The sequence below is a fragment of the Sminthopsis crassicaudata genome, chromosome 5, assembly GCF_048593235.1.
Source record: "Sminthopsis crassicaudata isolate SCR6 chromosome 5, ASM4859323v1, whole genome shotgun sequence".
In the NCBI taxonomy this organism is placed as follows: domain Eukaryota; kingdom Metazoa; phylum Chordata; class Mammalia; order Dasyuromorphia; family Dasyuridae; genus Sminthopsis; species Sminthopsis crassicaudata.
The window spans coordinates 152,506,817-152,520,610 of NC_133621.1; the positions used below are offsets into that span (position 1 = coordinate 152,506,817).

General features: G+C 31.3%; 1 protein-coding gene across 3 annotated transcripts in view; it reads right to left on the bottom strand.

The window, feature by feature from the left end:
• Positions 1-13,794, bottom strand: part of HGF (hepatocyte growth factor) — a 108,217-nt gene that overhangs the window by 34,133 nt on the left and 60,290 nt on the right. For all 3 annotated transcript variants that reach the window (XM_074268488.1, XM_074268489.1, XM_074268491.1), the window contains 2 exons: positions 5,645-5,819; positions 1,081-1,208 (listed from right to left, as the gene is read on the bottom strand). In XM_074268488.1, the coding sequence (XP_074124589.1) occupies positions 1,081-1,208; positions 5,645-5,819 (303 nt within the window). The remainder of the gene's footprint in view (positions 1-1,080; positions 1,209-5,644; positions 5,820-13,794) is intronic.

The following is a 13,794-nucleotide window of genomic DNA, read 5'->3' on the forward strand; positions in this document are numbered from 1 at the left end:
GTAAATGAATGGGAATAGGATAAAGAAAGAGGGAAAGGGTAGAGGCAGAAAATAAGAGAGGGGAAAATATTTTGTAAAGCAAAAATAAAATTAATTAAATGTAAAATAATAAAAGAAAAAATTATAGAAAGCATTGAAGTAACTTCCATAAAATGATTTTGGCTATCTATGTTGCTATCTATAGAAAGAAATACTTATCTATTTATCCTTACAAATATATACCAGATAGCAGTAAACAGATAGGAATAGAGACAGTTCTTGTGAATTCATTGGTTTAGAGAAGTCCTAGATGGGAGGAACCCCTCTATCAATGCAAATTGGTATCTTCTCTGTAATTATAGTCTTACATAGATTATGTAATTATTAAGAGGCTTGCCTAAAATCATACCACCATTTTGTGTCAAGGAACTTGAACCTAGAATACTCCTGCCTTCTAAACTGTTTCTCTATGCACTATGCCATGCTCCAAATAAATAGAAAGACAGTTACAGATGAATACAAAATGATAAATATATAAAAATAAATATATGATATATATAATTTAATATATAGACTGTCAAGGGCTAGAACTGAGCAAATGCACTTGGATTATGGAGCACGTGAGACTAATTGCCAATTGGACGGTTCTCTATTAACTTGTTTGAAGGTTGACCCTCCCCAGCTATTCTGTGCTGACTTGATTAGTGGGACAAAGAGGGGGAAGTGACGTGTGTGAGGGGAGTAGGAGGAGGAAGGGGAAATTTAGATGCTCTCTCTCTCATGGCATTTGAGGGAGGAAGGTGTGTGTGGAGATTGCTAGATTTAATTCCCTGACCTTGACTGTAAAAGATCAAGAATAAAGACGTTTAGTGATCCTGACTCCTGCTGATTTCTGGGAAGACAGAGTTCCAGCAATAGACAAACATGTATATAATTTTATATGTGTGTACATATATATATATATATATATATATATATATGTATATATATATATATACATATATTAAAGTACCTGTCATTAATCTCCTCTTCAATTTATTAACTCTTACCTAATTTAGTACACAAAATGAATAATGCATAAAATGTATAATGATTCTGTACCTTGTTGATTTGAAACATCACACTTTGGAATCTGGGAACAATAGCCAATTCGAATGTTTGGATCTGTTGTAAAACACCAGGGTGATTCAGCTCCATCTGGATTTCGACAATAATTTTCTCTTAGATCTCTAGGGGAAAAAAAAAATCATGTTAATGTAAATTGAAAGTTTCATGTTCATGGAATCAATACTCTAATTCCTGAAATATAATTTGTAATATTTTTAAAGACAAATGCAATTTTGTGTTGAATTTATCTTTATTTTACTTTATGTTAATTTAAGAAGGGCCATAGTTAAAGGTAATAATGGATTTGATGGGTAAGTTATATTATTCCTTTAAACATTTTAAAATGCAATATAATATAAACAAGAATTGAATTTAGAGTCTGTAAATACTTTTGAAATTATTATGAATGTTTTAAATTTAACAAATATGCAATTGGGTTTACACAATCCTCACTTTTAACTTCTATTCATTTTCACAAACTGCTCCCCCATAGTTAGAAGATGTTCTTTCCATATCTATATCAGTAGCCTTCTCTTCCTTCAAAGCCCAGTTCATGTGCTATCTCTTCCACAAATTCATTCTGATTATCTGAGCTAGAAATAATTCCCTTTTTTGGAACACACATATATTTTTGTTGTCTTTTTCTACACATTTATCATGGTTTAATTTGTATTATAATTTATGTGTATGTCTTAATCTCCCATAAGACTATAAACCCCTTGAAGGAAGATTCTGTCTTTTATTTCTATTTCCACCGCTTTGTGTATATTTAAACTTTGATGGATATACAAAAATTTTTGAATCTTTCCTATATTACTCCATAAAAGCTATACATAAGAACTACCCAATAGGATGGATGACTTCCAAATTTTTGTTAATATTAATGGAAGTCAATATAGCATCTCTATTATATACCTTTTGACTAATTCTCCCTTTATGATAGGGCTGCTACCTTTTCTGGTCATGTATACTCTTAATGACATTTTCATATCACACATTTTTGGCAATATGCCTGATGTGTCTGCCAGGTATCATTTTGTTACTTTTGAGGCCTCTACAATTTTGATTCTTCTGAGATTATAGTTTTCTATTATTTGTAGAAATAAAGGAATTCTTGATCTGATAAGGAGCAAATGAGATCACCTTCACATTCCCTTTCACTATTTAAATATTATAATATTGATATTTAGAGACAGTTAAGTAGTAAAATGAATATAATGTCAGCTCTAGAATCAGGAAGACCAAGTTCAAATATTGCTTCAGATGCATACTAGCTGTGAGACTTTAGGCAAGTCACATAACCTTCTGCCTCAAATTTCCTCAATTAAAAAATGTAAATCATAATATCAGTGGCCTTTAGCAGAATTGCTTTGAGACTCAAATGAGATAATATATTTTACTATAAGGGCATCAGGGAACACTTGGCACATTGTAGAAGTTTAAAAATTCTTATTCCTATTATTAACACTTAACATTGGACAGCAAAGAGGAGCTTACCATCATTAAAAATGCCTCACAATTTCTGAAATGTAATCAAGCTCCCTCTCTTCTACCTATTTAGTTCTGAGACTAATTCATGGACCATCTCTAGATTCTTTTCATGATACACAGCCATACACCTTTACTTAAAGTTTAACTATATTTTCAACATAGGTTTTATCTTCTAGAATGGAAATGACTGTGCATTTTCAATACTTCTGGTAATTAAATGGAACTCATTTATGAGAACCTATAATGTTTCAGAGCTCTATGAAATCATTCATCATCTTTAAGCAGGAGAATTAAAGAATCATAACAAATAGAGAATGTCTATTATATCTGGGCTTTGTGTAAAGACTCCTCCACAACTGGCAAATTCCTTTTAAAAAATGTATCCCTGTTACCTTTCCCATGACAGCTACTTTAAAATGTTTTTAACATACTATTCTCTTTATTTTATCAGAAATTTAATTAGGAAAGCAGAAAGGTTCTATACTTACCTATAGTAAGTATAGAAACATGCTGAAATACTAAATGAATTAACATGATTTTAGAAAATACTTTCAAAATTGTAATTGAAGTTCAACAGAAAAATGTGATTTTAAAAATGGACACTTCTGGGTATTTTTCCCTATTTCTTTGCTTTCATAGACATTACAAATCAGTGATTATTAATTTTATTTTAAGATTTCATATGTTCTGATTACAAAAGAAAATAATTCAGAAACACTTCAAAGTGTACTGCAAAATAAGATATTTTTTTAAATCTAAGTGATTTTATGTGGCACAATCACTTATTTATACCTAACAGAATTAGAAATATTTATACCTAACAAAATTAGAAATAATTGAATTAGAAAACTTTTTAAAGGGAAGAATGTACAACTGGCTATAATATTCAATAGCGAAGCTACCATATTATCAACCCAGTTTCAAGTTGACAACCACTGCTATTACATCTCTCATTTCATTTTTCTAACAGCCTTCAGTCCTAGCACAGACTGTTTTATTTAAAGATGTAAGAACATTGATTGCCAAAGTTTCAAACTCATTGAATGGCATGTGTTCATAATTTGAGATCAAATTCAAACCTTTGGCTGTTCTAGCCCTTATGAAAAAGCCAATTATTAAGAAAAAATTAATAAGAGTAAAAGTCTTTTTCTCTGTGACACCATATACTTACAGTTTTGATAAATTATGTGTGAGCATGAAATGTGTATATTAGATTTCATATAAAATTGCTTACTTTACATTTTTAAACAAATAAGTATTTGGTGAAATAGATTTGATTTTTTTTTTTTAATTTGACCCAAAATAATTAAATAAAAGCATGAGCTACCCAGTAACCCTGCATATTTGCCAATGCCAAATTCTGTGTAGTGTCTGAGGTGAGTGTCTAAATTTGGAAACACCTCATTAATCGGGTTTGAGCTAGAAAAGAAGACTAGAATCACCCTAATATTTTTCCTCAACTCTTTCCTCTCTATTGAAACATGAATTGTATACAGCTGCTAATGAAGTGGGACTAAAGGAAAGAGGTAATTATGTAATTCATATTGCTTCATCTCAGCTGTATCGTTAAATAATAATATACCTTGGCAAAGCTTCATTTAGAAAAAAAAAAAAAGATTCAGCATCTGGAAGAAAGAGCACTTTAATGGCACTGAAATTTGATGTAAAATATTTCAAAAATAATAAGAAACTTAGCAATGTGCCACTTTCTGCCAGGCCAACACACTATTAACAGATGAACTTAAGAATACTCCATGGCAAAATCTTAAGTTAGACAATGTGGTTTTCATTCTTTATTTAAAATTTTTTTGTTTGAATTTGTCTTAGTAAATTAAAGGATAATTCTTCATGAAATAATAGTTCAAAGGATAAGAATCTGACTTGAATTTCTTAAACCCCAATTACTACTTTGGCCTTCATAATTCACATGGATATGAAATATATAGGTTCAGCTCATATGCTCATTCTATTTTCTCTGGAGGAAAAGTCAGTTAGATGTTTATCATATAGTCTATAGAATAATCTCTTAAAGATATATCATACTACAACATTAATCTAGAATAATTTAAGTGTTTCCTTTCTCTTTTTATAAGTATTTTTTTGACTTTCCATTTTGATTTTAACTTCTAATTTTGTGGCATCTTGGTCAATTATAATTCATGATTCATTATGAAAACATGAAATGAGGGAAATATAGGAAAGGGCACTAACAAGTTAATAACAAAATAATAAACTTAGTATGAGCTCAACAATAGTTCACACATAGGAAAGGTATCTGTGGTGGGGAGGGAAGGGGCGGGAGTCAGATTGACCAAAGTACTTATATCAGCTCTGCTACTTAAAATCTGCCAGTTTAAGGTCAAAGATCTATTTCTTGAAATATTAGAATTTAAAATGTGTCCCAAAGATTTAAATTTAAGAAAAAATAAAAAGTATCCTTAATCAAAATTTAAATAAAGAATCTTATTTACATGTATTATATTTAATAAAGAGAAGATATTATTAGTAATATTATAGTTTTGAGAGCAATCATTTTATCTTTTAATAACTAAGTGATCAGTTTAAACATATATGACATTATATCCCATCTTATAAGAATAGGAAACTAGAATATAAGTAATTTCATTTAACATTATAGCCATATCATTGCAATTCACATTAAAACTAGTTTTCTTTGGCTTAAATTGCTCAGATAATTACTTTAGTTTCCCATTTAATATGATTTACTTAGATTTATTCTGAGAAATTAATTTGAGCTTTAAATATTTGTATATATTTAAAGTATTGTAGTTTTCAAAGATAATTCTTCCCCCGCAATAAAATTATGTCTGGAAAAGTAAACCCCATTTCTTTTCTTTTCTTAGGGGGGTAATACTTTCCTCCAAAATCAATTTGCAAAATCAAGAACACACCTAAAAATTAGCATCATTGAATCCTTCAATTGTTATGGAAGCATACAGGGTGGGGGAGGGGTGAAGAGATGTTAACGTTGACTACCCTGTCTCTTCCTTCTCAAAGCAGATTAAATCGGCATGAGTAGTAATACTTTTCATCAAATTATACGTACTTGCACTTAAAGTTCTCAGGAGTTATATCATGTTGATGAGGATACTGGGTATCCCAGCGCTGGCAGGGAATTCCATTCCATATTGTGTTGACAGTACCTCGATAACCTTCTCCTTGACCTCTGACACAGTGGGTTGTTTCCATAGGAATATCACTATTATTCATAGTACTATGAGCTATTTAAAATAAAGGATAGTAAAAGTACTCTTGTTAATTGATTTAGTTGCTCTTTCAAAGTTCAATTTTATTAGTGGTGTATTCTTATCATTTTAGAAATTTCTTAGTTTTTTACTTCATTCATAATATCAAATAGATTATAGATAGTATCCTGCATTCATGTTTTCCCATGAACCCAAATCCTAGAAAACTTACCACTGACTTTCTTGAAAATAAAATATGTGTATGCATATAGACATATACATATTCATGTATACATATATGTGTGTGTACTTACATATAACATATTACCTCTATATTTGAAATTGCACAGTGCTAAAATTAAGTTGCTCCAATGTTCTAAAATTAAAAACTTTCAATTGTGTTTAGCCAAGATATTGACTTTAAAAAAATAATTAATAAGCCTATAGATGCCATGGATATTAGCACTTTAAAAAATTTACTTTTTGCTAATGTTTTAAAGGATACTTTAAATATTCCTTTCATTCATATTTTTCACATTGTATTACAATGTAACATTATTGTATCTGCTAACATCAATTTCTTCAGTCATTTTCCAAGATCATCTATAATAATTATCACTTGTCTTGGAGGTTATGAAACACAGTAACAGAATAAAAATTAGAAAAATTCAGTTTTTACTATAATTTAAAATCTTGATTTTTGCCATTGCATTGATTGTTTTTAAAAAGCAAATAATCATCTGCCACTTTAAAAATAAGATCCAAAATGTATTGAAGAACTATATCTGATGATTTCCCAAATTATTACTTATGTATTCTTAAGTCTATTTATTCTAAACAATTTATTATCTAGACTACCTCTGTCTATATATTTTCTCTAATTTGGACGTTTTCCTTTATGAATACAAAGGGACAAACATTGCACAAAGAACAATGCAGGAACCCAAGTCATATTTAATGGAATATATTTAAATACCCCAATTAATTCTGCTCCTCTAGATTCTTCTGCATGAGAGAAAAGCAAAAGCCAATAGGAAGGTTCTACATTAAAATTTCACATCTATGAAGCAATCTTGAACCAAAATGACAAGAGAAAAGACAAAATGAAATCTGGCTTCAGCAATGGAGAACTGAAATGGATTTGCCTCGTTATTGGGAATCTTGTCCTTGAAATCCTTAAAATATATGTATGTAAGCTCCTAGAGGTCATGAATTATTTCATTTTTGCTTTAATATCCTTTGCATCCATATTTTATGAGACACAAAAGGCTATTAAAATAAATACTTGTTCATTGATCATTACAGAATATTTCATGCAGAAGCATTAAGAGGCTACAACTTTTTCTTGTAATTTTTATTCATTTTTATATTGGAGGGCAGTTTTCAATTTGAAAGATTTTTCCCAGAAGAGTCAATCCCAATGTAAAATTCCAATCATAAACATTATCCTTGAATCTTTACCCTTTTACCACACACACAACCATTCAATTGCGCATCTCTTTTATTTTATTCATCCTCTCTATTCATATAACCTTTACTATATTGGACCTGGATCCATCATATTCCTGTTGGTCTTCCCACTTCAACTCTCTTCCTGTACAATCCACCCCAGACATACCCAGCAGTTAAAGTGATTGTCCTAGAGAGCAGTTCTGATTATGTAATTCTCAATACATTGTATTAGTCAAATCAAGTCAATATCATAATGCTCACTGTATACCAAGTCCTATGGTCAGGGCAACAAATACAAAAACAAGTCCCTACTCTCAAGAAGTTCACATTCTAATGAGAAAACAACATTCAAATTAACTTTATAAAAAGACTAACATCGAAATAATCTTAGAGAAAAGAATCCAACATCTTCTTACAGAAGGTTGGATTTTAGATGAGCGTTAAAGGAAGCCAGAAGTCAGAAAGGGAAGGAAGGGAAAGCATTTCAGGAATGGAAATTCTCCTGTGAAAAAGCCAGTGAAACAGGCACCAGTTCAAGAATTGGAATCACTTGTGAGAAGAACAGCAAGGAGACTAGTATCACTGGACTACAGAATACAAGAAATGGAATAAGATGTAAGAAAACTTATAAAAGTAAGATATTTCCAAGTAATAAAAATAATGATTTAAAAGACAAACATATGATTTTATTTTTTCCCCATAGGCAACATAGAGTCATTGGAATTTAATAAATAGGAAAATGGAATAATCATGATATATGCTCTAGGAAATTATCTTGATAGCTAGCTGAATATAGGATGGATTGCAATTGAGAAAGGCTAAAGAATAGGAAACCAACCAGAACTTCTAGGATCACATAAAAATTTCTCTGTTAAGCATTTAAATAAAGTCCTTCACAACTTGGACATAATCTACCCTTGCAGCCTTGATATTCCTGTACTGCACTTGATGGTCCAGTCAAACTATATTCCTTCTGCTTTTTGTATAGTAACACTCCATTTACCATCTCCTTACTTGTACACTGGGTATACTCCATGCCTAGAATGCACTTCTTCCTCCCCTCTCCATTTTAGAAAACTTGTTTCCCTAAAGACTGAACTCAAGAACTACTATCTATATGAAACCTTTCTGGATTGACTCAGGTTCTAATGCCCTTCCTCACAAAATTGGGTGATTTTTATTTTGTTTATAGTCTGGACATATTTTTAAAAGAATACAAGGTAGGTGAGGGCATAAACTGCTTCATTTTTTCTGGGTTTCTCCAGAATTTAGCACAGAACTGTGTTGTATCCTGCTTTCTAGAGCCCCCAAGTTTGGGTGACAAAATATACCATTGCTTTCTAGAGCCCCCATACCAGAGTGATTAAAATATCCTGCTTTCTAAAGTCCCCAAGTTGGGGTAACAAAACATACTGTACTTTCTAGAGCCTCCATGTGAGGGGTGATTAAAATATCCTGCTTTCTAGAGCCCCCAAGCTGGGGTGACAAAACTTACTGTAGTTTCTAGAGCCCTCATGCTGGTGTGATTAAAATATATCAGCTTAGTGGAGAAGTGATGAGGCAGGACAAGGACTTTTTTTTCATTTTATACCCTCATATCATTGTGTAACAAAACACTGGGCATGTGCCAACTATATACTGCACACATGGGGCCACATAAACAACTTGCTATTGTATATAGTTTGCCACCTGATATCACTCTTCCACCAGCTATCACTCTGCTTCAATCACAACACAGGTTGTCACTACCCCCTGACTTCTCAGGAAGGCCAAGGGCTCTTAGGGAAGATGGGGAGCCAAACCAGACATTGTTAGCAGGTTCCCTCTGGGCTGAAGGGTCTTATACCTCACCCAGAGTTCCCCCACTGTCTGTATCTCTCTACAATGCTATTAGGTGCTTAATAGTAGCTTGCTGAATGACTGAATGTAACTGAAGTCTTAAAAAGAAAACCCATTTAACTTTAAAACAAAAAATGGAAACTGATTAATAACAAAATCATTTTATAGTATTGTGAAATGTATTTTTTGGTTTTTTACTAAAATTGTTTTTCAATTTTTATTTCCATGCTACATTTTTGCAGAATGAAATATACATCAGAGAAATATATACCTCCTACAAGTTAGGTAATATAGAGAAGCGTGCATTCTTGATATTTAAAATACTCTGCTAATACATAGGTATAGACCGTTTTACGGACAAAGATAATCAAGAGTTGATTGTACATGGAATCCAGTTCTAAAATGCAACTAATGTAAGACAAACAAATGAAAGAATTAGAATATTGCTCTCCATGTAAGCGATGTCCACATATTGGTGCTGGTCAATTTGTTGTTATATGAGTTCATAAAGTTATCCAATGATGCTTTGGAGTTAATTTGTTGTATTGACAGGAGAACTATAGCATCTATGTTACTTCAAAGATAACTTTACATACAGACCATGCATTTTTGATATTTTAAAGTAGCTATAAATGGATTAAGGCATAGTATAGTTCAATGCAAAGAGCTCTAGTTTAGGAATGAAGAGTCCCTCCAAAACTTACTACTCATATGAACTTAGTCTCAATAGACCTCAGTTTCCTCACTGATAAAGTAGACTAGATGATCTCTAAGCTCTTTAACTCTAGGTAGTAGGTTTATGCACCTATAATCCTTTAATTTAATGAAACAGGGGCAATATATGGTAGAATTTTATAAGTTGAGACCATGAAAAGATACATATTTAAGATTACTTGAAAATACTTCATTTCTAATTATGAATTATATAAATTTAAAATATTAATTACTATTGAAAAACATAAATTAATTTACTTAAATTTGTAATGGCATCATTTTAAAATATTTATCTCCTACAGTATAGAGATGCATGCTTTCATACTTGAGAGCTCAGTCTTGTCTCCAGACTCCTTCAGTGAGGGGTAAAAGTAAAGACAGAAAAGATAAAAAGAATATGTTCACCTGGAATACTTTGAAACTTACTCACTGGTCTTGTGAATTTATCTTTAAAGATCCTATTAGTATGTATAATAGGGATATTTGCTAAGCAACACTCAATATCATGGAAAAAAGAATTGCTGTCAGATAATTCTGTGGTGAGCATGGACTATAAAGTTGTACAAATTCCAAATGTCAAAACAAGTTAAAAAAAAAAAAAGAAAACAAAAAGATTTTTCCCCTCCCATATACGGGGTATCTGTAGAAGGCCAAAGATAGTGAGGCGAAACTCTGGATGAGGTATAAGATCCTTCAACCCAGGCAGAACCTGCTGACAATATCTTCAGCTCCCCATCTCCCTTAAGGACTCTCAGCCTTCCCGAGAAGTTATTGGGCAGTGACAACCTATGTTGTAATTAAAGCAGAGTGATACAAAGGCAAAAGAGTCATCTATATACAATAGCAAGTTGGTTATATGGTCCCAAATGCATAGTACCTAGATAGTGCATTAGCAGTGTTGCTATGATTATATAAGGGTATTAGTTGCTATGATTGTGTAAGCCTGGGAGAAATTGAAATAAATGGATTCCATGTTTGACCATCCACGTGAGTCCTGCCTCATCACTCCTCTTCTTAAGAAAAAAGGACTTGAGGGGGCAGCTAGGTAGCGCAGTGGATAGAGCACCAGCCCTGAATTCAGGAGGACCCGAATTCAAATCTGGACTCAGACACTTAACACTTCCTAGCTGTGTGACCCTGGGCAAGTTGCTTAACCCCAGCCTCAAAAAAAAAAAAGAAAAAGAAAGAAAAAAGTACTTGGGCTGGTACCAAGATCATCCAGAGAGCTAGTCTGGACACAAGGGGTGTCTTATACATTCAAGTGGATATAAAAATGTAGATTAATACATACATTCAAATTCAAAATGATATGTCTGTAAATACTGATTTTTGCCTTCAAAAGATTTCTTATCTATGCCTTACACTACCACTATGCTGGTACAGGCTCTCATCACCTCAAAGCATGATTATTTCAATAGCATGCTGGTAAAGTTTTCTGCCTCGAATCCATCCTTACTCTAGTCTAACCTCCATTCAGCTATCAAAATGATCTTTCTAAAATACAGATTTGACTATATCAATCCACTATTCAGTAACTTATAATGACTCTCTATAAACTCCAGGAACAAATAAAAAAAATTCTCTGGCTGGCTTTTCAAGCATTTCATCCTAAATCTTTCCTACCTTTCCATTCTTCATATATCTTATTCCTCTCCTTGTAATCTGCAATCCAGGGACATTGACTTTTTTGCTGTATCTTGAACAAGAAAATCCATTTTTACAGGTTGTCCAAAAAGTCATTCTTCTTATCTCCACCATCTGCCTTCCTTAACTTCCTTTAAGCTTCAACTTCTATTTCCCCTTCACTTTTATTTTTAATGTCTTTACATTGTTATTAATGTTCTATTTCACTTGTATGTATCTTCTTTATATATAATTCTCTATGCATTCTGTTACCCATTAGATTTGGAAGGCTTGAAAGCAGAGACTATGTTCTTTTCACCCAGAGTGCTTAGTAAAGTGTCTGGCACATAATAGGTATTTAATAAATGCTTATTAATCAATCTGACTAATGCTAGATATTCAAAATAACTTTATATTTTAGTGATTAGGAACCAGACCTGTAATTTCATTGTTAGAGGAAATATACAATCATGTTTTCTATAACATATAAGTTTAGAGTGTTGGTAGATCACTGAAAGATTAAGCAACTTGCCACATTTTATGCAGCCAATATACAGCAAAGGCAGGACTTGATGCCAAGTACACCTATCTACTCTTTCCCACTGCCTTTGAAAATGACATATTATTATTATTTGAAGGAATATAAAATCATGGAAATTTTTTTCCTATTATATTCATGTCTGATTGGTAAAAACACATTGAGAGAAGAAATTATTATTCACTATCATATGAGTCTGTGTGAAGTGAAATCAAAGAACTCAAATATTAATGTTGGGTGACATTTTCTATATATTAACTACAATGGTTTTTCTTTGAAGTAGAAATAGGTTTAAAATTGACCTAACATGTTATTCAAATTTTAAGTTGAACCATTATTATCATTATTATTATTATTATTTTAAATTGAAGAAAGTACTCCAGAGAGAGGTAATTTACCTATCAATATTAAACATATAACTTGTAAAATTCTGACAAAGTCAATACAAAGCCCTAGGGAATGAAAACTAGATGCTGATTGTGGCATTGAGATGATCCATGTAGATTTAAATATATATATATATATAATATGTATATATATATATATATATATATATATATATATACATATATATATATATATATATATATATGTTAAACATTTCAGGAATCTTGATGAAATAATAATTTCAGTCATTTACTTCACTTTCTTTTAATTGCTTCATTTCAAAATGTGTATTTTTCTGAAAATTCTCACAGTGGTTGCTGAAATAACCACTGAAATCCTTAAGGAAAAAAATACAAAACCAAAAACAAAAAATCTCTAAACCACACAAATGTAAACAAAAGAAAAACAACACTAATCTTCATATTTCCAATTGCTAAACAGTTCTTTGCTAGTGGAAGAAGTCAAAAATAGAAAAGTTTATAAAAAATCTTTGGATTAAAAAAAATTAAAAGAGCATAAATATAACTAAAATATATTAAGATATAGTTTTTAAAAAATAAATATTAGTGTCTTATTGGGCTTCATCAGGATATGGTTAATTAAAATATTTGACATTAATATTTTCTAACTGATTGATATAAACACTATTATCTTGAAAAAAATTGTCATTTTCAGCCACTAGATAGTTTTACTTTTTTATTTGGTTAGTTCAATGTAACTACTCCCTAATTAGACCCACAAGTCATCAGTATTTAAGCCATATTCTCTCCTCATATAAAATAAACAAAATCTTCTGAAGTGTATTAAGTTATATATGTGCTTTTTGGTCCTTTGTTTTTAAGAATGATGCTTATAATCAAATGCATAATTCCATTTTTTGCTTATGGAGAAGGTAGTATAACTGAGAATGTATTTACTTGTAAGAGAAGTACATGGCTATTAAAATGATTTTTCAAACAATAAATTTTCCAAGTGGTATGCTGGAGCCAGTTCAAGAAAACTGATTATTAAATTTTCAGCATGAGCATTTACCACTCAGAAACTGGCAAATGCTATAAATCAGGGTTTGATTTATTGTTTTGTTGATTGTCTAGGCTAAAGAATATGATAAAGAAAATTTTAATATTATGGATTAAACTGCACTTAATACTTTATACATGTGTGTATGTGTACATATATGTTCACATATGTACATGTGAATGCATAATCTGATATTGTTTCTGGAGAGCAAATTGTCAAAAATATATCAATGTACCACCATACAGCATCTTCAAAATACTTATCTAATAAATACAATTAATAATAATGATAATGAGCAGTCAGCCTACAGACTATTGAAGGGTGCGTTGCTGCTGCTAATATATTATTTGTTATTAAAATAGAATTAATTCTTCCTGTAATATAAAGAATAGACCTATTCTGCTGTCAGTGCAAGTTGCCAACTATATCCCAAAGGCT